At 38.6% G+C, this 22,123-nt stretch overlaps 3 protein-coding genes across 3 annotated transcripts; all 3 read right to left on the bottom strand.

Annotated features, from left to right (window-relative positions):
* Positions 1 to 3,280: 3,280 nt before the first annotated feature.
* Positions 3,281 to 5,581, bottom strand: LOC122399481 (chymotrypsin-1-like). The gene is made up of 4 exons (XM_043400181.1): positions 5,533 to 5,581; positions 4,721 to 5,025; positions 3,756 to 4,010; positions 3,281 to 3,424 (listed from the first exon to the last, which is right to left on the bottom strand). Exons 1-4 carry the CDS (start codon positions 5,579 to 5,581, stop codon positions 3,281 to 3,283), a joined length of 753 nt encoding a protein of 250 aa, XP_043256116.1.
* A 447-nt stretch (positions 5,582 to 6,028) lies between these two features.
* Positions 6,029 to 8,646, bottom strand: LOC122399498 (chymotrypsin-1-like). The gene is made up of 4 exons (XM_043400203.1): positions 8,587 to 8,646; positions 7,629 to 8,002; positions 7,145 to 7,390; positions 6,029 to 6,778 (listed from the first exon to the last, which is right to left on the bottom strand). Exons 1-4 carry the CDS (start codon positions 8,633 to 8,635, stop codon positions 6,629 to 6,631), a joined length of 819 nt encoding a protein of 272 aa, XP_043256138.1. The 5' UTR covers positions 8,636 to 8,646; the 3' UTR covers positions 6,029 to 6,628.
* A 576-nt stretch (positions 8,647 to 9,222) lies between these two features.
* Positions 9,223 to 19,645, bottom strand: LOC122399480 (chymotrypsin-1-like). The gene is made up of 5 exons (XM_043400180.1): positions 19,472 to 19,645; positions 19,338 to 19,410; positions 10,449 to 10,846; positions 9,786 to 10,031; positions 9,223 to 9,366 (listed from the first exon to the last, which is right to left on the bottom strand). The coding sequence occupies exons 1-5, from the start codon at positions 19,643 to 19,645 to the stop codon at positions 9,223 to 9,225; spliced, it is 1,035 nt and encodes a 344-aa protein (XP_043256115.1).
* Between the last annotated feature and the right edge of the window lie 2,478 nt (positions 19,646 to 22,123).

Here is a 22,123-nt window from a genome sequence, read left to right as displayed (position 1 = left end):
GAGATCTAGTTAGCAAGGGCAGTAGGTTCGATCCTCGGATCCGCTGCACGGTTCAGCTTCGCGTCGCGTCGTGTCGCGTCGCGTGTCCCTCAAATTAACTTCGTCCCTCTTTTTAACCAAATAATTGCTTGGTACATCCAAGGAACTTTGTTTCTTTCTATCGTCCGAACTTTAGTTTTAACTTGACCAGACCTGAGCTTCGACGTTAATTTTACGTCCCTGTTGTATGCGTCTCCCAATACTGCCAAGTAATTACTTAACAAGTAGCTTCTCTCGACTCGTTCTCTCGTTTCTTGCTTCGGTCACCGCTGTTTCGTCGATCGAAACATGTGATCGGCCGTCCAGTTTGTCCGATAGATCAAGTCGCCTACCCATGATAGATCGATTGCTAGAAATAGGAATCAATCTACCAAGGGCAGTGTTGATTCGATCCGAAGATCTGCTGCACGGTTCAGCATCGCGTCGCGTCGCGTATCCCATAATTTAGCTTCGTACCCTTTTAAACGAAATAATTACTTGGCACGACTAAACCAGAAGATCGAAGGAACATTGCTTCCTTCTATCTCTCTAGTTTAGTAATCCAGCTAAGCTTAGCTAAAAGGGAGATCGATGGAACTTTGATTCCATCTATCTCCCTTCGGGTCTCCACTCGCAGCAACCTCCACGTGGTGAGACCTGGTAATCGGTGTTACCCACAATAAAAAAGATTTTCTATCGTGGGCAACACCGAGCTAATGGCTGCGAATTTAGAATTGTTTCTTGATACAATAAACGAATTTAGATTTATAGTTAGGCAGGTTATTTTTATTCGAAGACAAATTCTTTTGAAAACTCTTTCAACTCTCTTCATTGGTTGCACTTTCGTTTGTTTCTTCTTCGATCAACGATCGTTGGTCACAGAAGAACTTAATTAATGGAGGGTGGTTGGGAATCGGTTAGGGCGGGCCTCCATTCGTAGCAACCTCCACGTAGCGAGACCTGGGTAATATTATTTACCGTTTAATTAATAATCGTATCACTTTTAGCTGGGTAATGCAATTATTAATTAAAATCTAAATAATATTAGCAAATTGGCTGCGATCCGCTGTGCATAGGTCATCATAAATGTAGAGCTTCTTCGCTAGGTTAGTTTTGATTCTAATTGATTCATCAAAGATTCTAGAGTATTGCCAGAGACGAGGTATACGAGTCTCAATAGATTCAGAAATGAATTTTAATCTCTTCCATAGTCAACTCACATGATTTACGCAACACAGCTGTTTGCCTATCAATGCTAATTCAGTGAATAGTTTCTCAACTGACCGCCATCCATGCGAAGAGGACGCTGAATTCACATCGGAATTTTCAGGTCGGTATGGCAGTCAGATTAGGCCACGAAAGTCCATAAGGTGAAAAGTCTACTTGTATACCTCGTTTGTGGTAAAAGTATTTTGACTTTAGAACCATACGGCCGTACAATACGTAAATAATTGTTGATTAAAACTTATGTCGATATCGTATCAGAAGCAAAATTCGTGAATTTGCTGACGTTACCGATGTCGATATAATTCTCAAAGTTATTGTCCTTAAACGTAGAGCGCGCTATAAGAGTACTGATTTTTTTCGTGGTCAGTATTTTGATTCGTTAAAACATAAACTTTTATTAAATGGGTGATATAGATAATATCACATACGAGTTATACGAGTAGACCTTTCACCTTATGGACTTTCGTGGCTCAATCTGACTGCCATACCGACCTGAAAATTCGAAGGCGATTTTAGCGTCCTCTTCTCACAGATGGCGGTCAGTTGACAAACTATACACCGAATTAGCATTTATGGACAGCAGCTGTACGGGGGTGCGTAAATAAGTACATGTGAGTTGACTATCGAACGGATTAAAAAACGCAATTTTCAAACGACCATAACACCTACAATAGTGAATATATTACAATGAAACTTTTCTCTGAAGCAGTGATGCCAGATTGAGCACCGGGTGCACTACTCACACTATGCCAGATCACGCGTACGCGAGCTCGTGGAGTTTCGGAGAGTCGACAAAGACAAACTGACACATGCCCCCTTTCTCTTTTCTCCGAAGCTGCCCGAAGTAATTTCGGACCGTCTCGTGGGAGTCGAGAGAGGAAGGCTCATTTGTCTTCTCGCACTTGAACAACTGAAATTCCAAGTCTCGACTGGCCAGATATTTTTTCTTTCCCGACCTATGTATGTAAACGAACATAAGCAAGATACTACAATGAAAACAATTTTGTGAAATTTTTCTTACGGAAATACACGTTTTAAGACACCCTAGGAAAATCGACAGGGAGTAGGTGTCTAAATTTTTCGTCAAAAAAAAAAATTTCAAATCGTTCTAAAAAAATTATTTCTAGCTAGTGGGGAATAGACATATCCCCGAAATCCTGCGTATTTTCGAGAAAAAAATTCGAGTAGGTGGACATAAATTTGTCAACAAAATTAAAAAGTTACAAATCATTCTGGAAAAATTATTTTCGGTCGCAGGGGATAATTACAATCATTTTTGGCGAATAGACATGCCCCCGAAATCCTACGCACTTTCGAGGAAAAAATTCCTTATCGAAACTATGAAACAGTTGCACGAAATTGCATTCCAATTTTCTTGGATCGAAATTTTCAGTTCTTCGATAAGATCGCTTCAGCGTACGATTTAATCTGTGAATACGGCTACGTAATGAGATTAATTATTGTCGTCAGAGGATGATGACGTCATCGACACTGCTCCACTGTCCTCGCCGTCTTTGGTATGGCAGACTGTGTGGGTCAGCCAGATAGGCCCACTCGTCTGCGGGGCCCATTATGGAACCTCTGCTGTATATCATTGACTCACGCGATGTCTGTACTCGTGGTGTTATTTCTGCGAACGTATCGGAACAAAATATCCGATAAAATCACTTATTTCCTTGATAATAACGCGTATCCTGCTCAACGCCTTGCTGTTTGTACTTAACCCTTATATCGATAACTAAAATATTCACGGTTCGATAACTCGGGTACTTGGCTACCTAAAACGCAAAATTCCTTCTTCACCTTTTACGATCCACCACGTAATGTTTCCAAAGATTTTATTAAAAAAAAATACTTGCAATTATAAATAGAGACTCTCAACATTGACGTTTACTTTTGACAACGCGCCAAACAATACATCATCTTACATGTATAACCATTAACTATGTCGAACAATGTAACAATTAATGAACAAAAAATATATTTGTGGGCGTTGAAAAATAATGAAGTACACTGTCAGCATCGCTAGTACGAATTAAAACAGCATCGCTTGGCGGATGAAATCGAGGGTGTCGTAGACGTCGGTGAAAACATCGGGTTCTCCACGGGCGCAAGGAACACCGCGAGACACAACACCGACCACTTGGTTATTGTAGACCAATGGACTGCCACTGTCACCCTGAAAAAGACAAATTAGGAGACAATTACAAATTGCAAGCCAAAGCCCAATTTTTTGCACATTTTATTAGGCTGTTCTTAAATTTGTCTTTTCTCTGACTCGTTTTAAAATGGCTCGTTTAAAATAATGTTTCTTAATAATCAAAGTCCTCTCATAAAACATGTCAATATTTTAAATTTCGTTGTAATTTTCTACAATTAAACTCGAGATACATAAATTTTTAAAATTTCTAAATTTCAGTTCGACTAATAAAGTGTCTACAGGGTTAAGATTGTAATATATAGGATCACGAGCCTTGTAAAAATAGTAATGCGAGTTTGTTAATACTTACGGGGCATAAGCCGACGCCTACTCCATCGTAAGTACAGATCGCGTTAGTTTGAACGTCGAGATTCTTGTATTCTTTGCACTCGTCTAAGCTGATCATCCAGAGGTACAGGTACTGTTGTACGTTAGAAAGGGTGTCGTTTGGGGGAGAAGCCGTACCACCCCATGCGGATATGACAGCGTAGTTATTCGCGGGTGGGTCTGCAGTGGGAAGTGGGATTGCCATTTGGACCGCGTTGAAAACGATGGGGAGAATTAGCTGCAAAAATTCAAGTTGGTGTTAGAATCCATTGACGTAAGCAAAATTCTTATATGAACCCTTTGCACTCGGCTGTCCCCTCTGAAGGGATATCCAGCAAAGAATTTGGATTGCCATTCTAAGGATACGCAACGATATTATTACTTTAACGTAAAGAAAAGATACGTTCACTTGGACATTTACTATCTATTTCGTAAGAAAGTGTGTTTGAGTTGGTAACAGGTGGACGAAGAAAAGTCTCCGAGTGCAAGATACATATGGATGCGTTATTTGTTTGATAAAAATTCTAATCTCAATTATGAAACCGAACGATGCTTAGCGTTGAACGAATAGTTCGATCGAATCATTTTTATTCGAATAAAATTCCATTGTGGCCTGAAGATGGTACCACGCTTCTGCTGAAACTATTTACCGAGTCTCTTGTTTATTCCAACAAACCACAAACTGTTATCTCGAAGCTACTATCGTATATTCACTTTTTGACATCACCTCCCGTATTTGTCACCAGAGGGCTACGCTTTTGTCTCTCTCGCAAGCGCTTGACCGATCCCTCCGTTCTTTTTCTACTTTCTTTTTAAATGATATTGTGATTCGCGTATAACGTCATCAAAATAAGGCAACGAGCACCAGATTATCTGGTGCAGTTTTGCGTTCTATTTCGAGTGAGTTTTATTCTTATTGGAACATTGAATCTCAAGATTGACTCTCACCTTCACTACACCAACATCGTTGTCGACGTTCGTGTCGCCATTGTATTGCGGGTGAGCAAACATGTTAGCCACTGTGTGGAATTCGCCACCCTGGTCAAGGTAGATAGTACCAGTGACGACAAACACTTCGCTTATATAGTCAATGAGGTCTTTCACGCAATGCGCAGCGGTAAGGACGTGGTGATCGCTGATAATGGAACCACCGCAAATGTGCGAATTCTGTAATCTGATGGACACGGTGTAGGGAAATTGACCAGGCTGTGCATCGTGAGCGCCGACCAGCTTCTCCGTGTCATCGGCGCTTACTGAAAATGAAAAAGGCCATTTCACAAAAAGGACATCAACGCGAAGCGTTCAGTTCCTCTTTTTCGAATTCTTTTTTTACACTTCCTGTTACCTTAAACGAACGAAATATAAACGAACTATATTCAGAAATATTATTAGAAGAGTTAGAAACACAAAAAAACTAACGAAAATATCGACTTCACTTTTGTTGTAAAGTAAATGTTTAAAATAAACAAATTCTTTTTGGACGATCGTTGGGAAGAAAAAGGAGGAGTATTATTTTTTGTCGTTGCATAGTTACAGAGTTAAGACGAAAAGAAAAATTGGTGTTAAACTCTGTTTAAAAAACTTAGCAGACCTCATTTTTCTTCCTAATTTCCTAAACGTTTAAATCGTTTATGTTGATTATTTATAAGAGCATTTGTTCTGTCGTACGTTTGGAAGGTATGTAAATACAGGATTCATAAGAAGCGATTAGTATAACCGACGACTGGTATTTTGTGTTAAAATCTATTTTACGCACTTACCAAAAGCTATGACCGCGAGTAAGAGAAGACTAACGAGATCGCGGAACATGATTGATATTCTTGTTGCACTGTTTTCGAAAGTGAGATTCATTGTGTCGACAGAGTTTATATACTACTGTGATATTTGTCCTGAACCTTGAGTAACAGATGTGACTAATGATAACGAAAGAAATCTTTACACTTAATTGAAGAGGAAAGTTTCCATGTATGCAATGCGATTACTAAACTTTTAGTAGTATTTAAATGGATCAGTTTTAATTATTCATTTGTTTTAACGCAGTAGTATGTAAATATTTGCAGAAGTTATGTTTGATTAAAAATCATACGGTGACGTAAATGGGCTTGTGGCTACAATAATGGAAACCGATTACATAATTGCGACGACAAATTAAAAATTAAAAATGTCATAACAATGAATTTAGGATATTACATTAGTCACACCTTTATACACTTTAAAAGTCATTATTACAATTTTAATATTTTAATGTTTCTGCCAAATATTATTAGTGTTAAAGGAGTCTCAAACGAAACTTTATGGATCTCTTTGCTCCCAATTCAGATACACTAATTTATAACACGTTCAATAATGTTCGAAGGCTCTATCGGAAGTTCAAAACCATCGTTCCATTCTTCGTCGTTTTCCACATCCGTTCATAGACAAATAATTTCATTTAATTCATAAGTCTATTTGTATCATTCGTTTCGAACTGAACAAGATACACAATTTGGCTACGTAAAATGATAATACGTTATCATCAAACGATGTGCGATAATTATTAGAGTTTATGGCATCTTATCTCTTCAGTCATTAACGGGTTGATTATCGTTGGGTGAAATAATTTTCGAAGCTATTTATATTACATAGAATTGGGTCTAGTTATAGAATTTTTCAATAATCGAGTATTCGGACACTTTCTTTAGCGAGTCAAATATTCGGTGAAGATAAATTGAATAGTATTTGTAAAGGATGACACTTGTGCCCTATTATAAGTTGATGTATCGTGTATTTCATTAAAAGGAAAACAGTTATGGATGTATTCAGTTTGTTATTATTAAATAAAATCGTTATATAAACAAAAGGATGTACAGTGAATATCTAGAAACTTGAATTAATTAGTCTGAGAATGTTGTCCATATTGTTGGGGACACTGCCGAAAATGTCAGGATATCCTTTTGCGCAAAGAACAGCACGAGATGTGACAGCAACAAGTTGGCCATTGTAAACCAGTGGACCGCCGCTGTCACCCTGCAAAAAACAAAAGAGAAACATACAAGTAGAATTAATAATATAAATCTCACAAGTTCTATTAACCAATCTTGTAATACGAAATAAGGGTCTTTCGCAGAAATCTGCAATAAACGAATCTTATTAACGAATCGATTAAGTTTCCAATTCTCTTTAATCGGTTCGTGCGAGTTTCTATAATTCGTTGCTTAATATACAACTTAAAGCGTTACCATTTTAAAAAATTTCCAATCAACAACTTTCCGAAACAGATCAGTTCATGATATAATTTCGCTACTGTTATGGGTAATTAATGAAGATTTAAATTCCGTTTAATTTGGCGATAAGACTTCCTAATGGCGAAATGAGTTGTTTCATGATACTTACGCTGCATACACCTTGGTTGACAGCATTCAAGGTACAGATCTCCGTGGTTATATCACTGTATACACTCCTGCACTGTTCTGTGTCAATGATATTGACATACAAATATTGCTGTCCATTAGGAACACTTCCTGGAGGAGTGGACGTCAAACCCCATCCGCTTGTAACAGCGCGGGAATTTCCTGGTGGCCTATTCGTGGCAAGCGGTATTGGTTGTTGATAATTGTTGTAATCGATCGAGCCGGAAACCTGCAAAAATACGTATGTATCAAAATACAACGTAAATTGTACACGACGTGTTATCGTTTACTAAACAAATTGTAAGAAGGCAGCTAGTATTTGATAATTTAAATACTCCATCGCAATCACTCGTCAGAGCATGCTTAAACTTGATAAGTTTATTTTATCGCCATCGTCGGACTTGTTACTCAACATAACACTTTATTGATTTTTAGTACCTACACTTAACATCATAAATGATTCTTACCCTGACCACACCAAAGTCTAAATAACCAGGATAATTCGTGTAATAATACATAGAGATCACTTTGTTGGAGTTACCACCCTGATTAAGAAAAACGGTTCCAGTTACAATAGTCGCATCATTTATGTTTGATGCTGCGGCCTCTACACAGTGTGCAGCGGTGAGGATGTTATTCTGATTAACTATAGAACCTCCGCAAATGTGCTGGTTGTTTACTCTAAAAGACACTAAATAGGGAAATTGACCAGGTTGGGAGTCAAATCCACCGACTATTCGCCCGTCAATTTGTGTGTCCACTAGCTTTTGCGTTTCATTGATGATTCCCTTGTTGTCGGCGTGGACGGCAATTATTAAGTCCTGCGGAAACTCGGTGCTCGCTGCACGAAAAAAAACGTTCATTTGTAGAAAAAAAAAGAAGTGTGATTTCTAGTATCGATAATATCAGGAGATAGAAATTGATCAAAGAGCACCATATAAGAATTCACCAGGCATTTATTGTTCAGCAGATGACACGTATAGAAATATGTTGATTGATAATGAAAGTCATTGCTGTAAAAGCAGTAACTGCGAGATATATTATGTTCTATATCGCAAGAGTCAATGGTAAACAATTACAGACAGTGAAAGATGTAATTCTGAAGTCTAATCCCCTTTTGGAAGCTTTTAGAAATGCAAAAACTGTTCGAAATAATTATAGCAGTAGATTTGGTAAATGTAAATGCAATTTGATCGTATTTATCGGAGTTATTATCACGAAAGGGAAGAAGTTGTAATTTTTCCAATGGAAATGGTGTTTACTTGCGAACGATAACGTTTGTATAAATGTTAACATTAAAAAGTATAAATTAAAATTGCAAAGATACGTAGGTTATAGTGCGTCTAATTGAAGGAAAGTGTAATGGCCCATTTTACAATAATGTACTAAATTGTGTTGATAAATATGTTCATATATGGAACTTACCCGAAGCGGCAACTGCAAATATAAGAAGGAACACGAGATTGGAAGACATTACGGAGGTAGTTTACTGCAATGATAGAGATGGTTACATATTTCAGCTTTATATATTCCTTTGCTATCGATTTTATCAATTGATTAACGATGGTTTGATATTGATTTCATAATTAGTATTGATAACGATAGAAATCTCTGGTATCAAATTTAAATCATAGGTTTAGGTCTACGCGTTAATATTTATCTACGAGATGGAGAACATTTTCTAACCAAAAAGATAGCACGTCCGTGTTATCTTTAATTTGTTAACATTTATATTAAAGTATCATTCTACTATTGGAAAAATCATTTCATCTAAAAAAAATTTTATTTCACTTTCTCGATTTATTTTTGTACATAAAATCACCACTTACATTTCTTATCATTTATTTATAGATTACAAAATTCTTAGAGATAAGTAAATGATTTCGAATGTTTTTACGGATTAAGAATTTCCTTGTTCTCAAGCAGGACGCAGTCGTAGAGGAAAATTTTAAAGGAACGAAATGTATGTAATTAGTGTTCGTGTAACGATGTTTACAATATCAAGTTACATTGTCACTCCGCGATGATTATTTCATGTGTTCAAATGATATGTTCTTGAAATTAGGTTTGCATTTTTGTACGAATGAAATCGAGGTTGTCGTAGACACTGGTGAAAATATCTGGGAATCCTTTTGCGCAAGGAATACCGCGAGATGTAACGCCAACAACGTGGCCATTGTAAACCAGTGGACTGCCGCTGTCTCCCTGAGAACAAAAATTAATAATAAACATTGTATATTTTTAAATAGATAATATCTTTTATCAAAGTGCTTTAGCGATAAAGCTATCTTTGGACGATAGGAACTCTATAATGATTAAAAAAATCTTATTTTGTAATGTTTCATAACAAATATTTTTTCAATAGAAGTTAAAAATATTTTAATTGTAGTAGCTGTACGTTTCGATAACTATCATTTTACTGTAGATATGTATGTATAAATTTAAGGGTCGATTCTAGAGGCCAAAATAAGATGAAAATCAAGAATAGTATTTTGTTAATTGAGGCTTCGTTTAAAAGTTATTAACGTTAAAATATTCAGTCAACAATTTGCTTCGACGGAATTTTTAAAATTGTAATGTCTCTTAACTTAATGAAAAACTTCGTAGAATTTCTTGATACTCACGCTGCATACGCCGTGGTTGACAGCTTTGAAAGTGCAAATTTCTGTGGTTACGTGTCTGTATATTCTTCTACACAGATTAGAGTCGATCATCTTTACGTAAAGATATTTCTGCGTGTTAGGATCTCGGGTTCGAGGAGTTTTTGTACTACCCCAACCGCTTACAACAGCGTAGAAATTTGGTGGTGGCCTGCTGGTGGCAAGTGCAATTGGTTGTTGGTAAGCGTTGAAATCGATAGCGCCATCGATCTGTAAAATACATGTGTGCAGTAGTTTCTTTTATTTTTAAAAAGTTCAATTAGTTTTATACCTTATATTTTACTGATTAAAACATTGTTATGATAAATATGACCATTATGCATTTTTGGCTAGCACTTTTTTAAATCTATTCACTCTGACTAGATTAATTTATGGTTATAATAATATCACTAATATCATCTTCTAAGTCACTATTACGAATGCCAAAATTGATCTACTTATTTTTATTTTTTACACTGGCTCAATATTGCTTATTTTTTATTACTAAAAATTGTATTTTCTAAAGATTGATTCTAGATAAATGGTGACTAAAGAACAAAAGACAAAATGGAAGATTCCTCCATCGGTCAGTAATGTGCTAAGATCGAGTGCACTCGACGCCTGCAAATAAGGTATAAAGCTTCTTACCTTGGCAATACCAATGTCTGTAGAAACATTAAAATTCTCCGAGCTATACATCGCGATCACTTTGTGGCTTTGGCCACCATGCGTACGGTAAATGGTACCAGTTACAACGGTCACATGTTTTATGTTTGGAGTAACGGCTAACACACAATGCGCCGCAGTGAGGATGTGATTTTTATTGATAATGGCACCCCCACAAATGTGCTGGTTCCACACTTTGAGGGATACCGTGTAAGGAAATTGGCCAGGACGAGCATTCTTGCCCCCCACTATTTTTTCGACATCGTTGGGCTCTACTAATATCTTAGTTTCATTAACGATTTCCAATTTCTCTGTATCATTGGCGACTTTTAATTTGTTAGCACGAAGGGAAACTAGTAACTTCTGAGAATCGGCGCTGACTGCATGGAAAAAAGAATTGCTTATAGAAGAAGTGGTAACAGAAAAAATGCAGCATATTCGGAATAGCAGTCAGTGCAAGACGAATGAAATATTACGGCGGTAAATGGGAATAAATAAAATTTAAAATTTATTTGAGGCAGTCACAAGTGTAACGTTCCACCCACGAAACATCCATTCTTCTTCTCTTTTGCCTCCATTGTAATTCCAATTTACCAACAGTATTTCAAATATGCTGCGTAAAAACAATTAAAAGTGGTCGAGTTAGATGACTTGATATTGGTCTTAAAGTTTGTTCAGTACAATTCAGAAAATTCACTCTAAAACTTAATCGATCTCTATAAAATGGAATATTTCTAGAAATTAAAATTCGTGTCATGTGATAATAAGAAATATGTATTTATGTTAACAGAAATCTAGTGCTGTGTCGTGATAGATGTTTGCTATACTTACCAAAGCTGATAGTCACAAATAGACAAAGTTTGAGGAGAATGCGATACATAACGAAAAAATCAGTGTTTCGGTCTCAGTCGCGGTTAATGATACCTCGACAATAGCAAATACACTCTTTATAAGCTATTCTGATGTTTGTTTAAGTTTTAACTGAGAATACTGATAGCTATTGTAAGTATTACACGTTATGTAACATGCAATAATTGTTGTGCGCGTTATTTACGCAAAAAAGATACAGTACATATTATGTGATTGCTGTTTTCATAATCGTTTGTAATTTATTTTATTTTATTATTCACAGATATGAATGATATCGCGGATGATTGATGAACAATTTCATTGTTCATATCTATGAATGATTTATAGATATGAACAATAAAATTGTTCACCAATCATCCGTGTTATCGTTTTCATTATTTATGTTTGAAATATAGGATAATGATTTAATGCACGAGCAAACACTATTAGATAACTAATGAGACAAACTGACGAATATGTTATCTTGCCAAGTATTGTTCCAAAACAAAATGCGAAATAATTTGGGCCGAGTGGCATTGAAAAAGGTAAATGTGTCAGTGGTGTCGTACGCAATAATTCTTTCGTGACATACTCGTTCAAACCTAATCGTCCTGTCTAAATATTCAGCGTAAATTGTAGATTTCCTTTGTTTTTTCTCTATTCTTGTCTGCTTGGGGTAAAGAAGATAACGTGAAAATTAATTGGAAAATATAGTTCTTCTTCTAAAAAAACCTGGAAGACCAAAATTACCAACACCCAAACACCCAACAGCCAAAAATAAGGTGATAAATAAATAAGTTCATTGACATTAATGTCGTATAAATAAAGCATTATACTGATTTATTCATGTTCCCTAAAAGTGAAAGACAAAGAAACGTCGATGAATAATTTTTGAAAATAACATCATTAAGGTGTATAAATGATGTTGCCCAAAGTATACAATATTAAGAAACGAGTACTTTGTTTTGATAAGTTTCACAGGAATTACTGTAATCGCAAATAAAAGAAGCCATGCCAGATAAACGTGATTGTGATAGTATTACTGTAATCATAATTGCGATCATTGATATCTCGTATCGTAAATAGAGATTGTAGCAGTTATAGCACGTGTCGTGTGGTCCGATTCTCGAGGCATTGAGAATTTTCGGAAGCCGGCGAGGTCGTGCGTGGATTTTATTGTTTGATAAAAATGACAACGTAAATAATATTGTACTGTTCTGTGAATCTTATCCGTGATTTACCATTTTTACAGTTGATACTTTAAAAGATTGGAGCACAATTTTGATTTTTATAAATTTATAGGAAAATAGATTATTTATCCGTAACAGTGAACCAATTGTTTTGCATATTACCATGTATTTCGTAAAATGATCTATAGCTTAACATCAATTAAAAATGTTTATTAATATAACGTTAAATTCATTTTAAGTAGCAGTTTATTTAACTTTCTTAAATTAATACATTTTTTCATACGTGGCTTCATTTTAAAGGAAATCAAGCTTGAAAATATTGCGTGTACAGGGACATGGACAGCAGCGGAAGTAGAAACAGTAAGTAATGGGCAGACGTAAAGTTAAATCATATTCGATAGAGTTCGAGTTGGACATCGGTATAAGTAGAAACAGCCAGTAATGGACGGACGCGCCAGCTAAATCCATTCCAATTCCAAACTTGTTTTTCTCAGAAATGGAGCTTCGTATGACAAAATTATGTTCTTTCTTTTGGACTTAATTTTCACGATCCCCATTGTTCGGACACTCTTACACCGATTCAAGTAGAAATGTTTCTATTTACCCCGTTTACGGTACTTTACGTTACATAAAAAATCATTTACTGTCCTATGATCACCGATATTTCGTTTATCATTCCAGCGTATAGACTGTTCGTAAAGATTGTTTATTTTAAGAACGCTCTGTACAACTTTACCACGGATGATCTTTTAAAAACCTCGGTACCGTGAAGCCCGCGTAAAAGAAAACGCAAACACATAGAAATCTGTCGAAGCACCTGTGTCTAACGTGCGTTTACTAGGGAAAATCCATTACGCGGAAGCAATTAGTAATATATCACTATCCCTGTCAAGAAATAGTGTTACGTTTCAATATATCGTGCAGGCACGGTTCATTAAATATCAATACCCTTACAGTAATTAATCACGCATCGATTCTCACAGATAATCGATTGGCAATATCGTTAGAGGCACAGAACGAGCGGGAAAGGTGTTGGCCGTGAGCGTGATTTGGAGATGTTCGTGTAAAGTCACCGGTGAACGTGTCTCTGGTTCGCACGTGTTCTTTATAGCCTCAACGAGCTGACGTAATTGCATATTTGCATCGCGCCCGACGTTTCATAAATTTATTGAATCGTATCGGCCATTATCGTTTTTTTCTCGTCCCGTCGCGCTATTAGCGATCAAATTCTACGTTATAAACTCGTCGTTTATAAGGACGATCTCTTGGTTCCACCTCCTGACGTCCGCGGCGCTGGAAACCCTTTTACTTTTCTCGCAATCACATTCGCTACCTTTTCCCTCGATATTGTTCGCGAAACCATCCCCGTCAACTCGATATACACGAAGAATGTTAAATACATTAAAAAGATACGAAGCAATTAAAAATGCGATACAAAAGATTAATAAGTTTATTTAATCTTTGGGTTCGTTTTAATATGAAAAATCTGAAGGATCCATTATAAAGATAAGATGAAAATTGAGAAAAGTGCAATTGCATGATTATTTTTGTTTTCTCATAGAGGCATCCTTTTATTTCTGTGGAGTATTTGGAACGTATTAAAGTAGCGGTCTGTATTTCTAGAGCAAAGATTGTCTCGACCCCTGTTTCCTTTCTATAAAGATGAAATACGAAATTCTTGTTCCTGACACGCGGCTGGACGTAACAATGGCGCACAGTAGTAAATGAAATGAAATTTGTAAAATATAAACGCGCGGGTATATAACTTCAAAGTTTCATGGCGTTATAGAGCGTTAAACAAGATCAATAGCGTTGTACGGTGGAATTTTACTATTTGTTCGCGTTACTAGAAGAATTAAGGAGCTCTTCGACCGCATGCCCCTCATAACCTCTCCGTGCCGGTCACTTTAATTGGTATCCTAAATTTTATTGCAACGACGTTCATAGATTGTTTCCACATCTGCGCAACAGACATTAACCTAGACGAGCTGTCGTTCCTGACGCGGACCAGGTCATTTGTTATTAGAATTGCTCGGTAGAGAACCACCCCCACTTCTGTACAACGTAAATCTTAGCCATTAGGTGGACTTGGAGTCTTTCTATCGAACGAGCCCTCAGATTTCACTTTCAACGTTTTAATACGCCCACGCCGAGGCCGCGTTTTTGTAATCGGAACGTTTAAGTGCCAGTCGTTACCGAGTTCTTGAAAAATGCATGTTACCAAATCGTGTTGGTCTTTAGTGTTCTACAAATCACTCTAACACACTTACTGTTAGTTTAATGAAAATAATATCCCTCTTTTAAATTAGCACATTTTCTCGATCCAAATTCGGACAATCCGTAAATTATTGAATATACCTTCGAAATAAGAGGTAACGGAAATAAAGTAGGCATATGTTCAGGGTTGGTGTGTAAAACATCGTATCATAATGTTTTCTTTAAATTGACTTTGTTGGGATTGTTTACCAGGTTTGATGTGTCCATGACTACGCACTGTATATTCCGTTAGTTTATAACTACCTTCCAAAGTAAGCGTGAGTCAGTATCCTTCTTCGTTTTGTTCTTTACCTTCTAATAAAGATTTATATCGCATTACTTTCAAACGTGCTATTTCACTTGAACTTTAATCGCGTACGTTCAGTTCCACCCACACGCAAAGACGAAATCAACATTTTCGCGCATCAATGTATCGTGCAATTAACTCTAGTTATAGATATCTACCAGCTCTTCTGCGATAACCCGTGTGTTCGAATCGACTGGCAGTAAATAACCCGTGCAACAATGTTCGCGCAGGGGTGGCGTTGGGTTGTCCATACGGATAGGCGGTCCGCTCGAAACCGACGATCTTCTCAGTCATGCTCGTGACACATTCTCGGAAATTGGACGAGATAATTAAAATGTTGATTACTGAAACACAGGCCTTGTGATCCCGAACCACGGGATACCGTGGTAAACGCATTACACCGGTAGATTCATTATTTTACCGACACCGCGATAAAGTCCAAGCGTTCTCGTATAGAACACTGCGTATGTGTAACAGGTTAACATAGCCGAAGCACGATATAAGGCAATTAAACCCGAGGAATGTGCACACGCCGTACGGGCTGTCAATGTACGCGTTTTGGCCGCTGCAACATCGGACATTATTATTAATACGGACAAGAAGTAGCCAATAGACTTAAATACTGCACCGAGAATTCTTCCACCGTTCGTTCCTCGTGATACGAGCCTGTGTAGACACACTGCAGAAAACCATTAAGGGGGCGTGACGGACAATTTTCAACGCGACGAGATCGGGATGCTTTAAACATTTCCACTATATTGATTAGCAAACTTTAACAACGAACGTCCATATCAAAGAAATCACTAAACAGTTGACGAACAAAGCGTAGGAATTATACGAATTGTATTTTTTATTAGTAAATTGTATTACTACATTGTCCATGGTTGTATTTATTAAACATAAAAACTAAAATTAAAAAGTTTCAAATCATTCTGAAAAAATTATTTTGCGGTGGTCAATTGCAATCATTTTTGGTCAATAGATATACCCCGAAAATATAATTTCTGACCAGAAATGTCATAACTTCTGAACGGATTGGATGATTTTAATGTTTCAAAATGCAAACTACGTGTATTTTAGTGGAGAATACGTAAAAGTTCGTAAAGTTGTCCCTTGACCCCGCAAAATAAGAAAAACCCCATAAAAATGGTCCAATTCCTCGTTTCTATCACTTCATCCTATAGCCCAATTATCCGGCATATTTGTTTAAAAATAGAATGTTTTTCGTGGAACGGTTCGTTTTCGAAATAATTGAATTTGAATATTTATGAGATACGCGTGCGATTGAATACAATCTGTCTAGCACGTCTGTCCATTACTTACTATTTCTACTTGTTCCGATGTCCAAGTTGTTCTATGTTGCACGCGTATCCAATCAATTTTAAAGTTGATTTTCTCTTACATTTGCAATATCTCAAAATTTTATTTTACATTCACGACTTGTAAAATCATTACCGTGTATCGAATTCTACGTATTCGAGGTCATTTATATTGTGTTCGGCCAGTCTCGGATCGTTTGTATCGAGTGTCGTGAACGAATCTGGTTTATTTTAAGCAGGACTTGGGTCGTTTATATTCGGATTGATGAATTCGACGAGTTCAAGATCGGTCATGTCAGGTTCTACGATCGAAAGAACATGCATGCATATTTCTAATAATAAAAAATGTACATTCAGGAGATCAAAAGATAAAGAAATAGTTTCCGTCTTACTGATTGCTTCAGATCTGTTATCTTTATCGTGAACTATTTATCGATGATGTGTTCGCAGGTCGTTGATCTAATACCAAGCTTATCTATCGTTGTATTTGGTTTTACGACATTTCGCCAATGAGGTCACGAGGCGGATGAGGTGAAGAATTTATAGCCACTTTTAGAAAGGAAGGTCATTCCATGTGTACCCCGGACAGTATGCATTGTGCCATAAGAAAACCAAGAGGTTGGCGGATAAGAGGAAGTAAAAAGAAGGTAAAAATTCCTTTGTGTAGAACCGAATTGCGATAAACTTCCGTCAAAATACGTTACGGTCACGGTTTATCTGCCATAATTCTCCTATTTCTTGGTACTTCTTGGCGCTGACTCGTTAAAACGATAGGCGTTTAACAGGTACAAATATACGCTATTAAAAATTTGTAATTATTAGATGAATTAAAAAGAACAGTGTACCTTTCAAGTATTAATTTTCTAAAAACTAGCCATATCGAATCAATCCCTAAGTGTAAAAATGGTGTTAATAGTTTTGAGGCAATAAAAAAATTTGCCCCAATATCAACATCCAGGCAGACTCAATATTTGCGACCGGTAAGGATACGAGTACTTTTGGCCGCGGTAAAATAGACAAAAATTACGAAACTTCCCGCGCCAAGAATCGCACGATGTTCGTTGGTACGACCGTGAATTACGCGTGGAATTCCATAGAAAGCGCAATTATTCGCAGCATAAGGAAAGTAACCGTTGAAACGGCTCGAAGAGACTGGGCTTGATAAGACCTCGATCCGAGGAGAATGAGTCTTTGATCGACTGGTGGTTCTCCAAGCGTTCACAAAGACGCTGGGCACAGGGGACGAATTGAAAAGGGCGCTTTTCACTGGCTACCGAGGATTTTATCGCGTCAGTGCAGGTTCACGCCGGGCAGCGCGTTCACGGTGGCAATGATCGAGGTTTTAACCTGTCTCCCTAATGAGCAAACGGCCATTATGCGCCGCCGCGAAAAACGTCACAGAAGTGTCAAATCAAATGTTTGAGAGCGGTTTCCTAGTAAAGGCTCAATGGGGCCCGTCCATCGTTCTGTCATCTGTGACCAGTGAATGGACGTTCGGGCTGGACGAGGCAGGAACACGCATCGCCGCTCCGGCTGCTTGCGTCAGTGTTTGCGCTCGCGTTAATTTGTTTGAGAGCTCCGCGGAGTACATTCAATGTCGGTCGCTTTTGCCGCAGTTGGAATTGCGCAGATTGTCGGTCTCGCCGTCTGGCTGACTGTTTGCGAAATTTCTTGTCCCCCTGGGCAAACGTTACAGACGACGGGCGCACAGTGGGGTGTTTGCCCCCAAAAGCCGGACACAAGACGATTTTAAAAATTTCACGTAAACTGCAATACTTTTGCCGAGGTAGTTCAGTACGCGAGGAACATCGACATTCGTTTTTTCGTCTCTGCACTCGTAAACTGCTGTGCTTCGTCGAAAGTTACGAGATTTCATGGCACACGTTTCCACCTTAACCATTCCCTGAAACACTGTTCGCTGTTGCGTTCTTTTATCGCGTCAGGAGGAAAAGTACCGAACGAAGAAGGAAAAATTACAATTAATACGGGCAACGTGAGTTTGATTAGAAAATAAGAATAACCGTAAATCATTTTAACGGGACTCGGTCGTGATAGTTTTTACACGTTGTGCAACAAGTATGCACGAAAGTACGGTAGCCCGCTAAGTAACCCTAAGACGAAACTCTTTAAACTGATTTTGTACATCAGGCCTGCAACACACCCGTTCGCATAAAGAACGCTAATCTATCACCTGTCAAAAAAATGTTTTACACCGTCTGACATGGTAATCGCCGTCCCGCTGCGAGCCAGCGAATCAAAATCACCTGGTCTCGCGTGGAAGCAGATCGGTCGAGACGCGCGTTTCACGTTTTAAAAAGGGCCACCGTGACCGAGGAAGCAAAACACACTCGCATCGATCCGCGCGTGGACGTCTATTATGAGAGGTGCGCGCGTGTAATGACTCTTTCCTGATGATTCCCCGAGGGCTGTGTGTCTGCTTTATTTCTCTTCCCGATCTGCCGCGTGCTGGTAAATCACGCGCAAGAAAAGGCGCCGCGAAAAATCTAAATACGAGGCTTTCTAATAAGAGCGATAGAACATTCAATCGTCATGGCCGCCATATTTGTTATCCGCTTGCTACATGACGTTCGTATTCAGTAGAGAGATACACGGTTCTCCAAACGGGGAGAAATTATTAAAATTTTGTAGCAAATATATTTTTTTCCCCCTTGGAATGTCAGATGATTAAATTGTTCTTAAAATAACTGGTAGAGGACTATTGATGAATCAAATTGTTTCGATAGTCTTTCGAACGACTGGTGACTGGTTCAAAAAGGGGAAACTGTTGCGCGGACTATCGTTATCGTTATCGCGTGTTATATTGGCCGATAGTTTCGCGTACGTGCGAATAATTGTAAACGCGAACGCAAAATAATCGAGTCGCGATTTAGGAAAATGTTAGGCACTAGCCGTTCCTCTGCTTTGGCACGGTTCTGTACGATTCTCTCACTTCCTTCCTGCACCGTGGTATCGTCGTAAACGGGAACGACTGTCTGCCTACCTGTAGCAATACGTAGCAACAGCTGCAAACAGAGTTGGTGGAACAAATTTCTCGTCTAAAGTTGGGATAAATTCTTTCCTTACAAACTGCTGCAGCCATTCAATAGGGCTGGGATCCTCAATGTTAGGATACAAGGGAACTGAGGCTACCTCAGTGGTTTGTGTGCTTGCCTCTCTACGTTGATAAGACCCGTGTTTGAACTGGGTGATGGGCGACACAGGAATGAGGTCGATCACGTCGGGGTCACCACACTTCATAGCGTAGGGCTCTAATCGCTTTGCTGCTTCTGACCAACTAACCCGGGCGATCTTCACTTTTCTTCGAGCTTAATGCTTTTTCAGGTCGCCACAAATACTTATAGATAAACAATATATAGTATGCATATAATATAGAAATAGGTAGAACAACATAGAATCGATATCGAGATTTGTAATTTAATAATAAATTGTGATTCTTTTAACGAGTAAATTTTAACGGGAAGCAAATTGAAGCGTCGTTCGTTTGTTCGAACTCGCGATCGGATCGAGTACGACGCTACGTAGGGGTGAGATAGGGCAACGTTGCTGCGAGTACAGCGTTACTTGGAGCGCAGCAAGGTGCTCTTATCTCTACCACCGGAATGGGGATTACTATGTTTCTATGGGGTACAACTTGTTAGCCGATAACTCCGCTCCGATAACCAGGGGTTACGGACGGGTACTCTCGAACCGATTCGCGATAATCATTCATTAGAAAATACTCAAACCTTTCGCACCTTGCGCCGCGTGTGCGTGCAACTCGCGTCGAAATGAAACAGAGGGAGAAAGAGGGAACGGGATAGAGGAGCGTTGCGCTTTAAGCAGAGTTATGGACCGTGTCGCTAATGATGCTCACCTTTAAGTCGACTGCGACGTAACGAGTTTTCGTGTTGGATTTAATATACTGTGCTCGCGAGCGCGCGAACCTGGTATACGCGCGCGATAAAATTTTACACCTGTTTATCTGCACCGGGGTAAATCTGGAATCGACCGAACGGGCATCGGTTGCCGTTGTTTCGCGATACCGATTTACGATTATGCAACCAGAAACAGAACCAGACGAGGTCGAGGATTTCCGGAGTGGGGCGTCGGAGACGCTTTAGGATAGTACAGGGTCTTTCGATAAAACTTTCGATTCAAATAAAAGAAAAGCTATGAAAGGCAATCCGAGATACATATAATTTAAATGACCACCGCTTTAGCAACAATACAAACGATGTTTACTTCGAGATCGTCAACAGTTTGTTGGAATAAATAAGAGACTTAACGTGATCCCACAGGAAAACGAGCACAGGTACATGAACCATACATTGTGGAAATTTTTTTCTCTGTAAATGGAATATTTGTTCTACAAACTTTCTAAACATATGCAAACTGTAGAACTATTTGGGAAGAGGAGGGTCTCAACGAATTCTGTAAATAAAGCTTTTACGAAAAGACAAATGTATGCAAAAACATGTGTACCCATTTAACTGCACCGAATAACATAAAATTCTTGTTTCAGTCGCAAAGTGAACCGTGTCGCCGATTTGTCATTCTTAGTCTTACAAGGATACGTGCGATGATTCGATGCAACTTCGAGGAGCAAGAGCGTACAGATATCAGCGGGAATTACTTATGCGTTCGGTCGCTTACAACCCCACGATTTAATTACTGGTGTCACGAACGTTCTATGTAAAAATATTAAACGTGTTAGCTGGTGATTATTCGTGAAAAGACAAATCAAGGAAAAAAAATTTTTAATAAAAATTCTACATCGTCGACACGTTGAATCACCCAACGACACGATACTACATGTGTTTACCAACGTAAATGTGACAAAAGACAGTAATGAACGCCTAAATTCAGTGTTGGGTCGCAAACGGCAAGGGACAATACGTTTCAACAGATCGCAAAAACGAAAACTTGATTGTTCGATCGCGTAAAAACGCAAAATCCTCCTTAAGTGCACGCTTCGTACGCGTCGTTAGAACTCGTCTTGGCACGCAACGAGATGGGCGTAGCAAAAGTACACGGTTCCATTTAAAAACATGAAGGTGACGCGAGAGTGCTCGAGACGTTTATGCTAATTTATGTATGACTTGGGAAGAATTCTAGCCGTAGAGCACTAGCGAAATGTCGACTGTTAAGGCAGGTCCAAGACGTTTCAGCGTAGCGTGAATCCTTAGCAGGTATGTTAATCGCCCGTTGAATTCCGGGCATCTGGCTAACTTAGTCGGGGATACTAGCGCTAATCTCGGCTAGGACAAAAGTACAGCGTACTCAGGAGCCTGCGGTACGCTCGGCATTGTGCCCAGTGAGGTGTGAACCGTGGGTGAATGAACTTGCACCAGTTCAGTCGAGATAGCGCGCAACCTGCCGACCGTGGACCACCTATAGCGCCTCCGGCCTAAACACCGAGAGCCGAGGTGAACCCATTCAGCCGGTCGTCGGATGAAATTCCTGCTCGATGGCAATCTTTGCTAGGCCGTTTTTACTACGGACGGGACACTCGAAATCCCGGAAACCCATCGAAACTCAAAATATTCCCAGTTTCGTGCTCTCGAAACTTCGAAACCCAAGCAAATAGCAATTTACGTAAACATTGACGCGTTAATTGTTAGACCAAACTCTTCAAATTTGCCACGAAACTGAAACTTTGTTGTTAGACAATTGGTAAAATTCAAGAGCATCGTCTAGATTCATTTTCTTTAACATCCAATCTTGATAATTAATTTT

Source organism: Colletes gigas, unplaced genomic scaffold (genome assembly GCF_013123115.1).
Source record: "Colletes gigas isolate AHSC1104 unplaced genomic scaffold, ASM1312311v1 Colletes_gigas_Sc00013, whole genome shotgun sequence".
Classification (NCBI taxonomy): Eukaryota; Metazoa; Arthropoda; class Insecta; order Hymenoptera; family Colletidae; genus Colletes; species Colletes gigas.
The sequence above is the reverse complement of the archived record's forward strand: the minus strand, read 5'-3'. Positions and strand labels throughout refer to the sequence as shown.